We start from the raw sequence: 17737 nt of genomic DNA on the forward strand, positions 1-17737 counted from the left end.
CACATCAAATGATGCAAGAATGGATGTCATTGCTGGAGGTTTCTGGACACTTGGGCAGAGGGCTTTCTTCGATTTTGGGATATTTGATCCTCTGGCAGCATGTCTTCGCGAAATGTCTTTCGAGGCTGCACACAAGAGGAATGAACAGGAAACAAACTACCAAAAAAGGATCCAGCATGTGGATCACGGTCGATTCACTGCCCTTGTTTTCACAACATCAGGTGGGATGGGTCCAGAGGAGGTGAGATTCTCCTCGAGACTGTCACAGGTTCTCTCTGAGAAGAAGCATCAAGCTCAGAATTCTGTTATGACCTGCATTAATTGTCGACTGTCATTCTCCCTCATGAAGTTTGCACTCCTATGCCTCAGGGACACAAGATCATCAGCCCTCAGTCCTGTCTCTCTGGCGGGTATGGATTACGAAGCTACTGTGGTCGGAAGCCGCACAGACCAGCGACTCCAGTAGATTAATGTATTTTTTAATATTAATGAAACTGAAACAGAGTAATTAAAGTAGTAGTATATGGTTGGTAACCACATCCGTTGGCGTTCTTGGGGCCAACGGATTTTAATTTGAGGGGTACTGTTAACCTTCACATTACAACTCCAAATGGTGAACTGTACAGTATTAGGAGGGTTGGTTTTGATCTTCACAATATAAATTCCCGAACGGATGGAGGTGATAAAAAAAAAAAAGGTACAAAAAAAGTAGTTGTAGTAGTAGTAGTAGTAGTAGTAACGGTGGTGTTGGTGGTAGTAGTAGTAGCTGCAGGAGCGGAATATTATTATTATTATTACATATTTGGGGTTCTTTTTGCTGTTGCTGTGACTCCAAGCTCATCTAGACGTGGATTTGGTGTAATTTTCTTGTCTTAATTTTACCATCATGGAGAAGGAAAAGTTATGTTGTTGATTAAAACGTATATGGAATCTGAAATTAACGAACACAGTGTGTGTGTGTGTGTGTGTGTGTGTGTGTGTGTGTGTGTGTGTGTGTGTGTGTGTGTGTGTGTGTGTGTTTTATGCTAGTTGATCTGATACTACACGAATCCTTAAGTTAAAGACAAGAAAGTAATTATCTCTGGGTCATGTCTCCTTGATACAATCAGATGAGGTAGGGTCTATCTATCTGTCTATCTGCCAATCCATCTATCTATAGCCAGACATCTTAATCCCCTGAGGGGTGACCACAAACAAATCGTGTACCAGTTGCCCTGCCCTCTGCATTTTGCTGCCCTCTTTCCAATTGACACCCCACTCTCTCATCATCCATCCATTTCATTCTTGGTCTCCCTATCCCCCTTTCCCCTCCCACCTCATTCATATACACTCTCCTTCTCTCTCATTCTCCATTCTCTTCACATGGCCACATAAGGTAAGGTTCAACATAAAAACATACGAAAGCGCTAAACCCTTACGTTGCTTACTTTCATCATCACACCCAGTAGACTGAATTATGCTGTTGAGTTGCGGTTTTCCTCTATAGTCCATCATCCCACCCCTCGAGGGACAGGAATGGGACTGAGAGGCTTTTTTTCTGGTTGAATATGTGTAACACTTGGAAGTTGCCCTTCTACAGCACAATTATGTAAATGAATATGTGGCTAAGCATGCCCTGGTAACTGAGGAAGTGAAAAAAAAAATGAAAGATGGAAAACATTAATGTATGGAGGACTATATAATTCTGGATATAACCACGCACACATAAATTCAACAGCGCTTGTGCCGTTGATACAATATGAATGTGTACTAAACATTTCACGCACTTTTTAGTCCCCTGCACTGTGTTGGTAAATCTGCCATCACATTGTCTTTGAAATGCCAGGGAGTCTATCAAGGGTATTATGGTATTTATGGACATCACACTGAACCGATCTTTGTTGGAAAATGCGATTACGTAAATATCAAACAGAATTACGCGAAGTGCAGTTGAAGATAGGATGTATACTTTGCAAATGATACTTGACAATTAAGGATTCAACTAGACAACATGAATAAACATTGCCGTTTGAATATTAATGGAGTTACTCGTATTATGATCATATAAATGTTTTGTGCATATACTGTGTTATTTCAATATTTGTCATTACTGTTTATATAAGTAGCCGAAAAGTCATCTGGTCTTCAGTATCCGGTTAGACTCGATAGCTTTGGTTATACCACAATGTTACTTGGTAAATGTCACACCAAGTTCCTTGACTGATAGGCACAAAGTCTCTCTCTCTCTCTCTCTCTCTCTCTCTCTCTCTCTCTCTCTTCTCCTACGACTTATAAATATCCTTTGTCTTCACAGTGCCTTTGCGTTGATGGAATCGGGTTTACTTAATAAGTGGTTGAAGTACTCCCTGGCCAACACCACCGCCTGTGTCAATCCACCCATGGTCATCACCGTCACTACTGTCCTCTCACTCGCCAACCTCTGGGTAATTACAAGACTGTGTATATTTGTCAAGCACTGCATATCTATATCTATCTTTCTATCTGTATCAAATACCAGTTGCCTCTTTCCGTAAGGGGTGGGTACTAACAAATCGCCTCCACGTCATCCAGTCCTCTCTCTGCCTTCCCTCCAGTCATAATCACTCACCAACCTCTGGGTGACTGTGGATTTCGACCGGAATTCTCTCTCTCTCTCTCTCTCTCTCTCTCTCCCTCAACTTTGTTTTTTTATTGGGAAGAAGTACAATTGACATGGGAGGATTCTGCACTTACCTTTTGTTTTCCTCTCTGCAAATAATAATAATAATAATAATAATAATAATAATAATGATAAAATAATAATAATAATAATGATACTACTACTACTACTACTACTCTACTACTACTACTACTACTACTACTACTACCACTACTACTCTAATAATAATAATAATAATAATAATAATAATAATAATGATAATAAAGTAAAATAATAATAATAATAATAAAAAAGCAAATGAAACACCGAGATCTCAGGCCCTAAGCTGTCAGTGCAAAGCATCGCTTGGTATGCCTCCGCCAATCCTTGCGCATGAACTCTTCTTAAATCCCTCATGACAAGCTTCACTGTGGGTTGAAACGAGACTAAAGAGAAAGTAAGTCGACCACATATGCCCTTGACCTTGGCCATTTGACCCTGCTGACCTAATCAGTTCATCATCCCTTCATAATGTATCACTGAAAAGAGTGTGATCTAAATCCATTAAGGATTTCAGGAGATATTACGCCCACACCCATATGATCTTGACCCATGAACCCTTGACGCTGCTGACCTTATCAGATCATCGTTCCTTAATACTTTATCACTGAAAAAAGTTAGGCTGAAATCTGTTTAAGAGTTAAGGAGGGATTCCATCTACAATGATACACTAAGTTGACCCCATGTGAACTTGACCTTTGTCCTCCTGACCTATCTGTCCTAATCAGTTCATCATCTCCTCATAATGCATCACTGACAAAAGTTTGGTGGAAATTTGCCATGGGTTCAGGAAATATCGTGACCACATTAATGTTACGGACAGATGACCGTAAGGATAAACTTAACTGATCCTGTATGACTTTGACCCTTCATCCCTTGACCTTGCTGAGCTAATCAGTTAATCGTCCCTTCATACTGTATCAGTGACAAGAGTTTGGTTTGCAATCCGCTGAGTTGTTTAGGAGATATCACACCCACAAGATAAACTAAGTAGACCCTATATGAACTTGACCTTTGACCCCTTGACCTAGCTGAACTAATCAGTAAATTATCTCCTCATACTGCATCGCTGCCAAAAGTTAGGTGGAAATCTATCAATGGCTGCAGGGAATATTGGTTCCACAAAAGTGTTATGGACAGACACATGCATGCATGCATGCATGCACCAGCGCATGCATGCATGGATAGACCAATCACTCAATGCCTCCTCCATCACAGGTGGGTAGAAGCATAATAATAAATAATAAACAGAACTATACTACTATCACAACTACTACTACTACTACTACTGTCCAGAGGTGGGCACCACAAATGAAAATTCAGTTCAGCAACGCAAATCCGCAAACTAAAAAAAAAAAAAAATGCATTCCGCAACCGCAGATTCGCAAAATTCTTTAAATGTGCGGTTCCGCAAATGCAAAAATGCAAAAGCAAATTTCAGTACCACGGCATCAGCTTCATCTTATTCTGGATACCATTAGAATATTATGTTAAGTTTAGGATGATATTTTTCATAATCAAGGGGTTAAAAAATCATCTCTAGTTACTCACGTACTGCAATTATATCTATATTTACTCCTCTGACTAACAGTACGTGACTATGAAGTTTGGAAATTGTTTAAAGTAATGAATGGGATATATAAAATTATAGTTAGAGTAAAATTTAAATATTTCAGTTATTATTATTAGACTATTAGACTGTTTTTACTATAAAACAAGGGTTAATCCTTCACTATCGCATATAAATGAACTAAATTACTACATTTCACAGTTCGCAATTGACAAGTTGACACACCAGTCCACCTCAGCTCGCACTTGACAAGTTGACACACCAGTCCACCTCAGCTCGCACTTGACAAGTTGACACACCAGTCCACCTCAGCTCGCACTTGACAAGTTGACACACCAGTCCACCTCAGCTCGCACTTGACAAGTTGACACACCAGTCCACCTCTATTCCCTCTCAGTCCTCACTCAATACTCACAGTCAGACTTCTCCAACAACTAAGACAACTCCAATGTATAACTTTCTATCTATCTATCTATATTGATACCGCATGGAGAAAGGTGGTTGTTTCGTAAGAAAAATGGTAAAATTTTGTTCAGTTTCATTTCGTATGTTTCTTGTTTAATCTGTTATCTACCTAATGATTTTTGTTGAGACTGAAATACTGGCACTGCCAACGCTGTAAGTCTGGCAATTTGAAATTAGAATAAAGGTCATATTCTAGGTGGACTGGGAGGCTTCATAGCACATCTTTGCAATTATCACCGTTATTGGCTTCTATGCTAAACAAGTCTTTCTAGTATCGATGTAGTTTACATCACTAGCATATATTATTGCATCTATGAATCTGGAAAATAAACTTATCTTGAATTAGGCTTTATTTTTTCTTTATTTACTGGGGGGAAAACATCTTTGCTGGCTTTTATCCTTAGATTCTTATTTCTTACCAAGCACGCACAAACAGAATATCATTAGGACAATGTAGTGAGTAACCCTCCAGTGCAAAGCAGAATATGTCTTGCTATGATGATTTTATGTCTTATCATGAGTACGAACGTTGCCTCCTTTTGGCTTATACCCATTGTCTTTCCTTTCCAGGGAGCTTGGTATGATGCCACTGAATATCAAAAAGAGATTAATCTGATACTCAGCCGCTCTCTCTCTCTCTCTCTCTCTCTCTCTCTCTCTCTCTCTCTCTCTCTCTCTCTCACACACACACACACACACACACACACACACACACACTTTTTATGGAATCGTAAAACTGTCGTACAAAATGTACGATACTAAAAACTGCCACATATACTATTGGCAACAGATGAACCTGGTACAGTATAAGAGTGTGGCATGGCCCAGGCAGTTGGTACGCCTGCAGCCCGTGACGTATTCACACATTTGTTGTGTCTAGGAGGATGAAAGAATGGGTTGCCAATCACTGTTTAAAACTGACACGTAGTTACGAATCAATTATTAGATGACTCTAGTAAAAATAACCTTTGGTATGAGTGTTTTTCATTATTATCATATCTCATTTCGTTTGACAGATAAACTTCAAGTGCAGTGATAACCAAATGATATAAAGATATTTCCGTTTCATAGACTCTTCAGGTCGGTGCTCACACACCTTAAAATTGCTCCTGTCTTGCTTTTGCCAGATGGTGGAGCACACTCTTCAATATTTGATACAAAAATCAAATTGTTTTCATAAACTGTATACTGGCATTTCTCTTTGTAAAATTAATAAATCATACGAAGATATGGTTACTGGCTTCTAGTGTCTTCATAAAACATAATCCTCTCTTCTCATTCTGCCAACTTTTTCATTGCTGGAAACTCCCATCTTCTCCCCGCACTCCCTCCCTCGAACCCCCTACCTCTCTCACTCTCCTCTTCCCCCTCTAAACAGCCAGTTCCTCCCCTCCCCCCCCATTTTCTTTTCGACTAACGGAGATGGAGGTCATAGAGTCTAACCTCCTTACTTCTTTAACCCGCAGTGGTTATCTGCCTAGATAACCCTTCTGTGGTCGACAAGACATTCTTATTGACAGTCTCTCTCTCTCTCTCTCTCTCTCTCTCTCTCTCTCTCTCTCTCTCTCTTTCGTGCCACCTCACATAAGATCTTACCGAACTGTGTTTCGCGAGTTCGTAGTGCCACAGGGTGCTCTTGGGGCCGGCGAGGATATTGGGGAAGCCATTAACCTCCAAGTCACTGTCTCTTTGATATATATTAGCTTATGTGTATAATAAAATGATTATAATACATAATGAAAAAAAAAGACCTTGTTTTCCATTAGCAGGAGAGGTTCATGTCGTGTATTAGAATGACCTGTATATTCATTCTGCAATAATTATAATATACTGGTTATGATGACAGTTCAACCATATATTTCATTCATAAGATGACCCAAATGTGCAACGGCATAATTGTAAAAACAACGTATATTGGCAATGTTGTTTCATCAGATCGATCTAGACTGTGTATGACTCTTGCTTGTCGTAATCCGTCGCAGCTGTGTACCACTGAAAAGAGGCTAACCATCTACACACTGTAAAAAGAACCTCCCACTTAAGCTCCACATCTCCGCGACTCATAGCTGCGTGGCGCAAATTCCAAAAGAAGTCTGTCCAATGCACCCCAGTTGACATGGGACTGGTATCTCTGTAGTCTAGAACGGAAGTTGGAGATTTAGCCGTCATTCTCGCGCTGTGGATCGAATCTTCTCAAAGCTGAAGTTTTCGGCTGTATAAAAGGAAACCAGCATAGGTGTCGTTTATATGTTCATGATTATGATAAGTAGTCTATTGTTCTCTACGCCTGGATTACAGATAATCCTGTAGAACACACACAAATGCATACTGGCTAATCCTGTTTCCAGGCCAAATGGGCCATTATCATTAACTGCAGCAGGAGCAGCCTATAGTGGACTACTGCAAGCAGAAGGGCCCTCCTAACTGTAACCTACTGATTTTGTGTGTGTGTGTGTGTGTGTGTGTGTGTGTGTGTGTGTGTGTGTGTGTGTGTGTGTGTCACTCACAACATAGGGTGAAAAGCCCATTCCCTGAGGCCCAGCAGTCCCTCTGTAAAGCATTCACTTCTATATGACACCATTTCGGCACTAACACCCACCATCCATTTTAGGATGTTTCGTGCTGGTGTATTAGTACTAGTTTTTTTTTTTTTGTGAGATGACAGCAGGTCGTATGGTAAATCATTAAAGTCTGTTTTTAAGGAAATTCCTACTTTCTCTACACTCATTTCAAAGCCAAAGGTGGCTGTTGTGCATATATACACAACGACTTATCTTGCTCTCGTGTTCCTGAACTCGATTCTTCTGAATTCTCTACACTCTGGCTTCGGCTTTCCTGTCATTCTCTGACTAAATATATCTGTGCTGTTTACTTATCTCATAATTCTACTCTCAAAAATTCTTCAACTATCTTACTTCAACAATGGAATACATTTTATCCATTTCTCCTTTCTCTGAAACCTCCATTCTAGGAGATTTCAATGTTCACCAGCACCTTTGGCTCTCCTCTCCTTTCACTGATCCACCTGGTGAACAAGCCTACATCTTTTCTATCGTTAATGACCTAGAGCAGCTTGTACAGCACCCTACCCCTATCCCAGACCACCTTGGAGAGAGCTCCAACATACTTGACCTCTTCCTTACAACTAATCCTTCTGCTTACACTGTTAATCTTTTCTCTTCATTGGGCTCCTCCGATCACAACCTTATCACCTTAACCTGTCCTATCACTCCGTTATGGCCTGTGGACCCTCCAGGGAAATGTCACCTGTGGCATTTTGGAGCTGCGGATTGGGAGGCCCTCAGGCAGTACTTCTTTGATTTTCCCTGGAATGATTATATTGCTTCCATGGCCAGGAGCCATCTGAGTGTTCCTTGCGCATTATGGAGGTTATTCTCTCGGGCATGGAAGCATACATTCCTTTCTCATATCCTTTGACTAACACAAGAAAGCCTTGGTTTAATCACGGTTGTTTTAATGCTGTCCGCAACAAGGAAAGGGCCTACAAAAGGTACCGGAGCCAACCCACCCCTGAATCACATCATCTTTAAGTTTCTGCCCAGGATCGTGCCAAGTGTGTTCTTCACACTGCTAAAAATAATTTCATCCGTACTGAATGCTCTCCACTCTCCAACTCGAATTCTTCCCGCTCCTTCTGGCACCTTGCCAAAAACCTTTCTAACAACTTTACCTCATCATCCTTCCCTCCTCTTTTCTACTCTGATGGTTCTATAGCTATTTCTTCTACTGATAAAGCAGATCTCTTCGCACAGACTTTCTCCTCCAATTCCACCTTAGGCAATTCCGTTGCTGTTCCTCTATCACTTCCCGCCTCTGAATTCCTTATGGCTGACATTAAAATTTCTTCAGCTGATGTATTTTCTGCCATCACTAGCCTCAATACTAAAAAGGCATATGGGCCTGATGGAGTCCCTCCTGTTGTTCTCAAGAACTGTGCTTCTGTGCTTACACCCTGCCTAGGCAAACTCTTTCGCCTTTGTCAACTTGTACCTTTCCTTCTTGCCAGAAGTTTGCTCTAATTCAGCCAGTCCCAAAGAAGCGTGACTACTCCCAACCCTCCAACTACCGTCCAATTGCTTTAACGTCTTGTATTTCAAAAGTTTTCGAGTCAAATCTCAATAGAAAAATTTTAAAGCAACTTTCCTATCACAACCTTCTTTCTGATCGTCAGTACGGGTTCCGTCAGGGATGCTCCACTGGCAATCATCTCACCTACCTTTCAGACTCCTGGTCATCCTCCTTTCGGAAATTTGGCTAAAGCTTTGCTATTTCTTCTTGACATCTCAAAGGCTTTCAATCGAGTCTGGCATAAATCTTTAATTTCCAAACTGCCCTCATACGGTTTCTATCCTTCTATCTGTGCCTTCATCTCTAGCTTCCTTCCTGGTCGTTCTATAGCCGCTGTTGTAGACAGCCATCGTTCGTCTACTAGATCTATCAACAGTGGTGTTCCTCAGGGCTCTGTCCTATCACCAACTCTCTTCCTTTTATTCATCAATGACCTTCTAAGCTGAACATCTAACCCTATCCACCATACGCTGATGACTCCATCCTTCACCTTTCCATTCGGTTCCCGCAACGCCCATCTCAGCAGTTACTTCAACAAACAAGGGATGAGGCTATAGCACACCTAATGTCTGACTTGGCTCGTATCTCTGACTGGGGTAAAAATAATCGTTGTTTACACCTATGAACCCGTCAAAATCTTCCACAGGTATACCCACTAATGTTTAATAATATTCAGCTTAATCCTGCATCATCCTTGAACATGCTTGGGGTTTCATTTACTCGGGACTTATATTGGAAAGATCATATTACGTCTCTTGTAAAATCTGCTTCCAAGAGATTGGGTGTGCTAAGCCGACTCCATTCTTTCTTTACCCCTGCACAATTGTTGAGTCTATACAGGGGTTTTATCTGCCCATGTTTGGAGTACAACTCTCATGTGTGGGGAGGCTCCCCACATACAGCTCTTCTCAATAGGGTGGAGTCAAAAGCTTTTCGTCTCATTAACTCTCCTCCTCTGATTGACTCCAACCTCTGTCTCTTCGCCGCACTGTTGCATCTTTATCTCTTTTCTATCGCAACTTTAATGGTCACTGTTCCTCCGAACTGTCTGCATGCATTCCTCCACCACTAAGAAGGGCGCATAACACCCGTCTAGCAGCAAACTCTCATTCCTTTTCTGTCCAACTCTCTAATGCTAGAGTTAACCGTTACTCCTAGTCCTTCATTTATGCAACAGGTCAACTCTGGAACTGTCTCCCTCTGTCTGTATTTCCTACTGCCTGTGATCTCCAGTCTTTCAAACGCAGTGTGTCCAGGCATCTCGAAATGAATGGATCTTGAATTTGGCTTTCTCTTGTATTTTGTTTTTCTCTTGGAGGGAACTCTTATTGCAGGCTCATGGCCTTTGGTTCCTTCCTCCTGTCATAAATATATATATATATATATATATATATATATATATATATATATACTGCTCCCTGCCTCAACCAAGATACAAACCTGCATCCATTGGAACAAGAGACCTATCGACTTTGCCACCGCCTCCCCCATTCAGTCCTAGTAAACAGATGATACTCATTTCCCTACCAAGTTCTCTAGTCTCTTCCTCTCATTTTATTTGCAGGTTTCAACACCGACCTTTCATTGTTCTCTCCTTAGGAGGGCGGAGGGGGGGGGGGGGGATTTCGGTTTTACCCTCATAATTCTGATTATATCGCTCACTATTTGTCTTAATTCCATCCCATCTTTACAAACGGATTAATAGTAGAACAAATTTATCTACGCTACGTATAACCACATGACACCGTACCAACAGTATATGAGGCAATGTATTAATTATTAAAAGACGTAAAAATTCTGCTGATCATCCCACCATGCTTGTTAATACTGTTTAACATTCGTACACCGCAGATGGATAACAGTTTTCCTGTGCCATTCATATACGACAATGCCTTTTATTGATATATTCACCCTCTCCTTCACTAGTACAGATATGTTCTTAGTGTATCTGCATAGATAAGGTATGATTAATGACAATACCTTAAAAATATATTTCACATGCAGCCTAACTGCATATGAACACCATGACTGTGTAGCAGAAACAGTAATTATGACAGTTATATGACATGGTAAATTCAGTGCTTTCTAAGTCTGCTGTAGACATCTTGTTTACGAATATAGCATATACTGTTGCTATAAACTATTACCGATATGTATCTAATATTTAGTCCACGCATCATTAGCAACAATCACGGCCTGCTGTGTTGTTCGTTCCCCTTCTTCCCATGTATATATCATGTTGTCCCACAGGTTTTCAATGGGGCTCATACCACAGCCCCGATTCGTCCAGTCCAGTAGTTCCAGGTTGGGGTGTTCGTCAAACCATCTCTGGGAGATGTGGGATATGTGCACAGGGCATTTGTCATGGTCAAATAATATACGCCTGGGAAAAGAGTAATCCTGTCCAAGACGAGAAAGCAGAAATTCCTCTTCAAAAATTTCAAGATAGTTGTAAAGTGTCCGTTAATGGGAGAAACAACCCACCCCATGGAGTCATGCCATACCCACACATTTTGCAAGGCATGCCCACTACGTTTTTTTTTTTTTTTTTTTTTTTCCAAGATGTTTTTACCGTTGTATCTGTTACTGGGAAAATAGGGCAAATGATATTTAGTGTGTTGTTTCATCCGTGTGTGTTACGCAAGAGGGCATGTGCTTAGTTAATTTGGCCTGTCTGTCAGTATTTCCGTTTGTGGCAATATTATGGATATCCTACTGAACAAAATATTACAATCCTGAATTATGGCCGAACAAGGTCATACCTCATGTGCATGGTCATTAAACTTTTTTTTTTTTTTTTTTAACCAGATATAGACAAAACGTGGTAATAAAGTTGAGGATGAGCATGGGATGAAGTGAATAATATTTTAGAACCGTTGGAAAGAGGTAATGGCTGTAATTCGGTCCTTCGTCTCAGCTAGCTACTCGGTTTGGACAGAGCCTGGGAGGAAGAAGTGATTGTATTTCGAGGACAACAATTAAGGTATCAAAAATTCAGCCTAGGCATCTCTAATCAAAATCGTACCAATATTCATTGAATGGCTGAGGGTCCATACATACAGTAACTGGATTTTACGATACTCAGTCAAAGGTCAAGGCTACAGGATATGTTCAAAAGTTACAGCCATAGACAAATTGTGTGGCACGGATGTTGCACTCTGACTCTCCTTATTGCTTACTTTGAAACCAACTTTGCATCCATATGGAATATGTTTTAATTTACACAACAGGCTTAGTTATGTCATATTTAATACCTAAGTTGAATACACTCATTATGTTTACTTGTATATAAACAGGCATGTGTGATGCCTTTTGCAATATTAAACCTGCTGTATTTCTCCTCCAGCAGTGTATCTTCCTTCATGTTGTTGACGAGAATGATTTTTGTCAGTGAATATAAAACGAGTCCAGTAAATTAGATCTTCCTGCACTTGGTTCTCTGCTAATCTACATCTGCCCTCACAATGCTTAGGTGTTAGCTGCAGTTTTTTGGCCGGCGTCCTGTGGTGAATACACTCGACAACTTGCACAGTCTGAACAGCCACATCTAGTTGTATTTGTTCTCATATGGCTGCAGCGTTGGTAAAACGATAATTTTTTCCAGCCTCTCGTATCTGTCTATCATCTGTGGCTGTGGTCGTGTATTGGTAAGGAATTTTTAATTAAGACCACCGCTGGCCACCAGTGTATTGGTAGGAATTTTTATGTATAACCCACTTGCCACCAGTGTACTGCCGAGAATTTTAATGAATACTACCGCTAACCCCAGTGTATTGCTATAGAATTTTAATTATATATCAGCTAAGACACCAGAATAATGTTTCGATGATTCTGATCCCACAAAACTTTGTCGTCACTACATGAGTGACCGTTGGTAATGCGAATTTTGTATCAGGTGAAGTTTCTATGCCGGTTCTAGTTTCCATATTCAATTCAAGGTTGTATTAGAATTTATGGAGGATGGCGTGCTAGCGTGATGTTGTTTATGGCTAGCCGTCACTGAACTGACCTTGAGCACAACACTGTTTACTTACCAATGGAGCTGCCAGTAAATTACCGAGCCTGTTTTCAGTGTAAACCCAAAACCAACTGGGGTTTTTTATGCCTTTTTTACTCCGAAATAGATACCAATGACTTACCCGACTTTGGTCCAAACTGTAGGATCAGGTTTCATACTGAATGGGTCAGCATGAATTTACGTAGGCTTAGGTTCTTGAGTTGTTATTTCCCCCTAGTGCACCTTGCGGGCCGCCCCGTACATAGCCATCAAAGAAGGGTAGTTGGAAACCCGAATTTAAAGAGTATAACATTGATTTTAATCATACCCAAAATTAGATAAATGCTTGAATCCATACACTTCCCTAGTTAACATTGATCTAATACCACTTCGAACAGAAGGACCATACTAGTTATGAGTGGATGGTCTTGTTCACTGAAGGACTCGAGGAGTGACTATACCAAAATTATATAAAAAGCACTTGCTCATTACATCCTGCACCACTCTCCTACAATTACACTTCACTTCAATGATGAGACTTAATCATAACACTCAATTCAATACATGGTAAGACCCAAAATGACGTAATTCAATATTTACACAAACCCCGAGAATTTGATTACTTTTTTAAACTAATGAAATACACTTCTATTACATTATTTCCATTATGAATTATAATATAGAAAACTCCTCGACTTAGGTTAAGGTACAATGATTTAGATTTTTTGTCTAACACAATGAACGGGGGGGGGGGAGTGTGTGGTATGTGTGGTGAAGTATTTGGCAGATTACGACTTAATTTAATGTTAATATCTGCGAATCCAACAAAGGCGGTGGAGTGAGTCACACAAGAACTTTGCTATTGAACACACTATTAATCACTCTATTCTCTATAACTCTCAATGTGAAAACAACGGAAGGGGGCAGAGTATGAGCCTTAAACACTGATCTGCGAATCCAACAAAGGCGGTGGAGCGAGTCACGCAGTTATGTTCGTTCGTTCGTTTAAAGATTCCCTGCACCTGTAGTGCAGGCCGGGCCATACATTAGCCCGGTCAGTGGGGTATGGGCTGGTTAAATAACAGTAAGTGGGGAGGACAGGACCTGGGGATTTCCCAGCACACACGACCTCTCTCCTGACTGGCTTTGTGGTGTGTGTGGCGACGCAGTTGTTTGTCTGTTTGTTTAAAGATTCCCTGCACCTGTAGTGCAGGCCGGGCCATACATTAGCCCGGTCAGTGGGGTATGGGTTGGTTAAATAACAGTAAGTGCGGAGGACAGGACCTGGGGATTGCCCAGCACACACATCCTGTCTCCTCGCTGGCTTTGTGGTGTGTGTGACGCAGTTATGCTCGCCCAAGTCTTATATAACCTAGGATACCTCAGTCCGATTGCATGCGAGGATGTTACAGCTTTCACGTTAACAAGTATGTCTCGCAACGCTCATTTGGGAATTGGCTTCTTTAGAGCTTATCCTATCTTACCAAGATTACACGACGATGGAGAAAATTTGAGTAGTATCGAGAATGATCACATCATTTAATTGCAAGACATCGTAATAATGTTTGGATGCTATTTCATCAGTTAACCAAACGTGGGAACGCACAATGATCGATATTTCGAGGTAACTAAATATATAAAATATTATGGACTGTTTCTCCCCTTCTGGCACTTTCTCAATTAGCATTTCTAACACTAAAATGAATTGAGACAGAAAGATATCTTTGAATTTACTAAAGAGGTTATGAAGATTAAGCCAATTTAAATGTTCGTCAACTCCGCTACCCGCGTGTTTTATGGAGGGGTGGAGGGAGTGTGGTCGGCCGATGTAATAATGCGAATTACATGATATGTACAGTAGGTGTTCACTTCTAACTTATCTCTGCGATACAAAAAATCATTCTTATTTTATACTTATAATACACTTATACTAGATTATAATTAATCACACTGATACTAAATTGTTCTTAATTACTAAATTACAACTATCGCACATCTAAGTTACACTTATATCTTAACCTAACTTACTGGCACTACAGTCGTCCATGGTGGTCATTCCCTCGGTTTGTTGTTCAGGTTTCCACCTTATACCCAAAGCGTCAGCCATCGTGAAACTGTTGTCTTTGATATTCCTACGGTGTTGCCAATCTTCCTAATAGACTTTCCACTTTCTCGATTGCCATCAGGACGAGAGTATCTTCCTGTCGGATCATAATTTTTATTTCTGCTCTGTGTTACGTTTGTGATAAATATTGGCAACGTCCTAAAACTGTAATACAATCACCTTCAAACGACTATTTACCATAAATAAGAATACCCATCAATGAGACGACTTAGAAATGAGTGGCTTCCTTGTTATCCCCACTTCCCCTTGGAGCGCCATGTGGCACTAAGGGCTGCCAACACAGTTTGGGTAAGATCTGGGGTGAATTGGCGTGGGCGACAGGAAAAGAGAGAGAGAGAGAGAGAGAGAGAGAGAGAGAGAGAGAGAGAGAGACTGCCAATAGGAATGACTTAATGACAGTAGTGGGGTTATTAAGGTAGATAATCACTAAAGATTTAAGATGTATGGAGAGTAGTTTCTGCGACCTTACTCCGTGAGCCAAGTGGTGGGGGTAGACATTTTTCTTTTTTCTTTCTTGAATTACTGGCTATCGGCCAGAGGTGGCCATTAAGACAAAAAGTCTATGTACAAGACAAACAAACAAAAAATCAAATAAAAGACATTCAACTACACAAGAGATGCAGACAAATATACTAAAGACTCTCAACTATACAAAAAGACACTGATATACAAAGGCACTCAAATATACAAGGCACTCGAAAAACAAAGGCTCTATGGGCCAAGTCACATGGGAAGCAGTGATGAGAAGCTGATGGCTGAAGTCAGGTTAAACTTCATCTGAAGCTGAAGAACTGAAGCCTGAGTAAGAAGCAGAGTCGGGCCTTTGAGATGTGACAATACGATCCCGAGGGTATAGGATAAAATTGGAACCTCCTCTGGGGCGGTGACAGCCTGGAGGGACCCCTGGCGCAGCTTTTGGAAGGATAGCAAGGTGCACTGGTAGTTCCCTTTACTGAATTCCTGCTCTCCTTATTCTGCAGGTGCCTTGCCCTCATAGTACCGTAACTGCTGCTCCATGCTCTTGAGGCCAAACCAGGTGACGGAGACAAACTTGTCTCAAGAGAGGCGCCGAGCCGAACCAGAGTGCTTGGGACTTGCTGGTGCTTGAACCTCAGATGAAGGGGGAGGCACCACGGGAGACACAGAAGCCCCAGGAACTTCATCCTCAGGTGGGGATGAGGGCTCATCATCCCCAACCAGCATGGTCATCGCAAGAAAGGGCAGCAAAATGGAATGGTGGGAGACTGCACGCCCCGACAGCTGGATCCTCGTTGGGGGAGTCGAGGGCTGCAGCTGCAGCACCCTCGGGACCAAGGATGTGGGGGTCGCAGGGGGCCCAGGACGACGCCACTGGGCCCTCCTCCCAGCCCTTCTCTACGCCATGGGTGTGGAGCAAAATGAATCGGGGATTATGATGGCAGGGAGCCCATTGGCCTGGAAGATGGCAGGCAGGTGCTGGGCAAGAACTGCCAAATCCCCTTCCGAGAATGCCTTGGCAACCTCTACACACACATGGCAACGATTGTACAGGCAGAGGAGGCAGGGAAAGAGGATGAAGCAGTAGCTGGAGACTGGCACCGGCACAGACGGCACGAGGGGGGGGAGGGCGTGGGGAGAGCCCTGCACCACCTGGCCTACAGGACCGGTGACAAAAGCAGCTGCAGGACCTTTGGCACTCTCCGCTACCACAAACTCCACCACCTCGCCAGCAGCAACTGAAGGTACAGGGTGGGCTGGGTTAGGGGCCACAATGGAGGAGCGGTGGATAAAAACGTCATCTCCTGTGTCCTGGCGAGTCAGGAAACCATATCTCTTCCTGGCGTGGTGTAGTGCCATAATTTTAAGTGTTAGTATAAGTTAGTATAAGCTAGTATTGTAAGTGTAGTCTTAGGTAATATTGTAATTATAGTCTGTACAGTGCTTGATTTAATCGTTAAATCTTACAATTAAGGCTAGTCTTAGTTGATATTCATAACGTGAGCATGATTCTGTCATTGATAATATTAAGTCAAGTGTTGATGTGAATGTTTATACATAATGAATCAGCGCTTTTCAACAAAGAAGTATAACCGCGTAAGTTTCGTAGAAATTAAAAAAATCGCGAATGTGTTTCTTCGTATTCTAATCTAGAGATTTACCTGCCGAAGTTAATAGAGTTCCCCTTTTGTACTATGTGGTGGTGAATTGGAAATGTCCGAAGTAAGACTGTTGAAGGTAATCATTAGCGGAGCGCGATATTCATGTTATCGAAGTTGTGTCATCAGTCAAGTAGGCCATAAACCGACGCAGGTAATTATACTGATCTGATTCCTTTTTGATTTGGCTTCGTTATGATTAAAGTTCCTTTATGCTTAGTACAAAAAATTTAAACACCGTAAGTCATTTTGCTACGTATGACAGGTGCAAACATATCTCTCGCATTCTTTAAAGATCTTTGAGACTCGATAATAGTATAAAGTAAATAGCTAAAGTTTTCGCCGATTCCAGGACACTGTCTTGGTTTAGTATAAAAAGGCACGAGGCGGCGCCAGGGGCTTTGGCCCCAATGGTTGATAGGCCAGAAAAAAAAAAAAAAAAAGACAACTGCCAGACCGCCACTTCCTTTCAGCATTGCAGGTTAGTGTAGAATTCTCATCCTCCCCCACCCCCTTTTTTTTTTTCTCCCTCGTGTACTAAGTCATCAAATACATTCGTGAATTAACTTGGTCGTATTTTCCCCTGATCCCTCTTGTACTGAATGACCAGACCGCCACTTCTTTTCAACATTGCATTTCATCATGCGTTCAAGCCACTGCTTAGCCGGTGTCTCAGACA

At 41.5% G+C, this 17737-nt stretch overlaps 1 protein-coding gene across 1 annotated transcript in view; it reads left to right on the forward strand.

The window, feature by feature from the left end:
- Window positions 1-17737, forward strand: part of LOC145398717 (uncharacterized) — a 110451-nt gene that overhangs the window by 46820 nt on the left and 45894 nt on the right. The window contains exon 4 of the mRNA XM_080271516.1: window positions 2294-2423. Coding sequence (XP_080127642.1) covers window positions 2294-2423 — 130 coding nt within the window. The remainder of the gene's footprint in view (window positions 1-2293; window positions 2424-17737) is intronic.

This window comes from Coenobita brevimanus, chromosome 46 (genome assembly GCF_032717465.1).
Source record: "Coenobita brevimanus isolate Jiangsu-jjx chromosome 46, ASM3271746v2, whole genome shotgun sequence".
Taxonomy (NCBI): domain Eukaryota; kingdom Metazoa; phylum Arthropoda; class Malacostraca; order Decapoda; family Coenobitidae; genus Coenobita; species Coenobita brevimanus.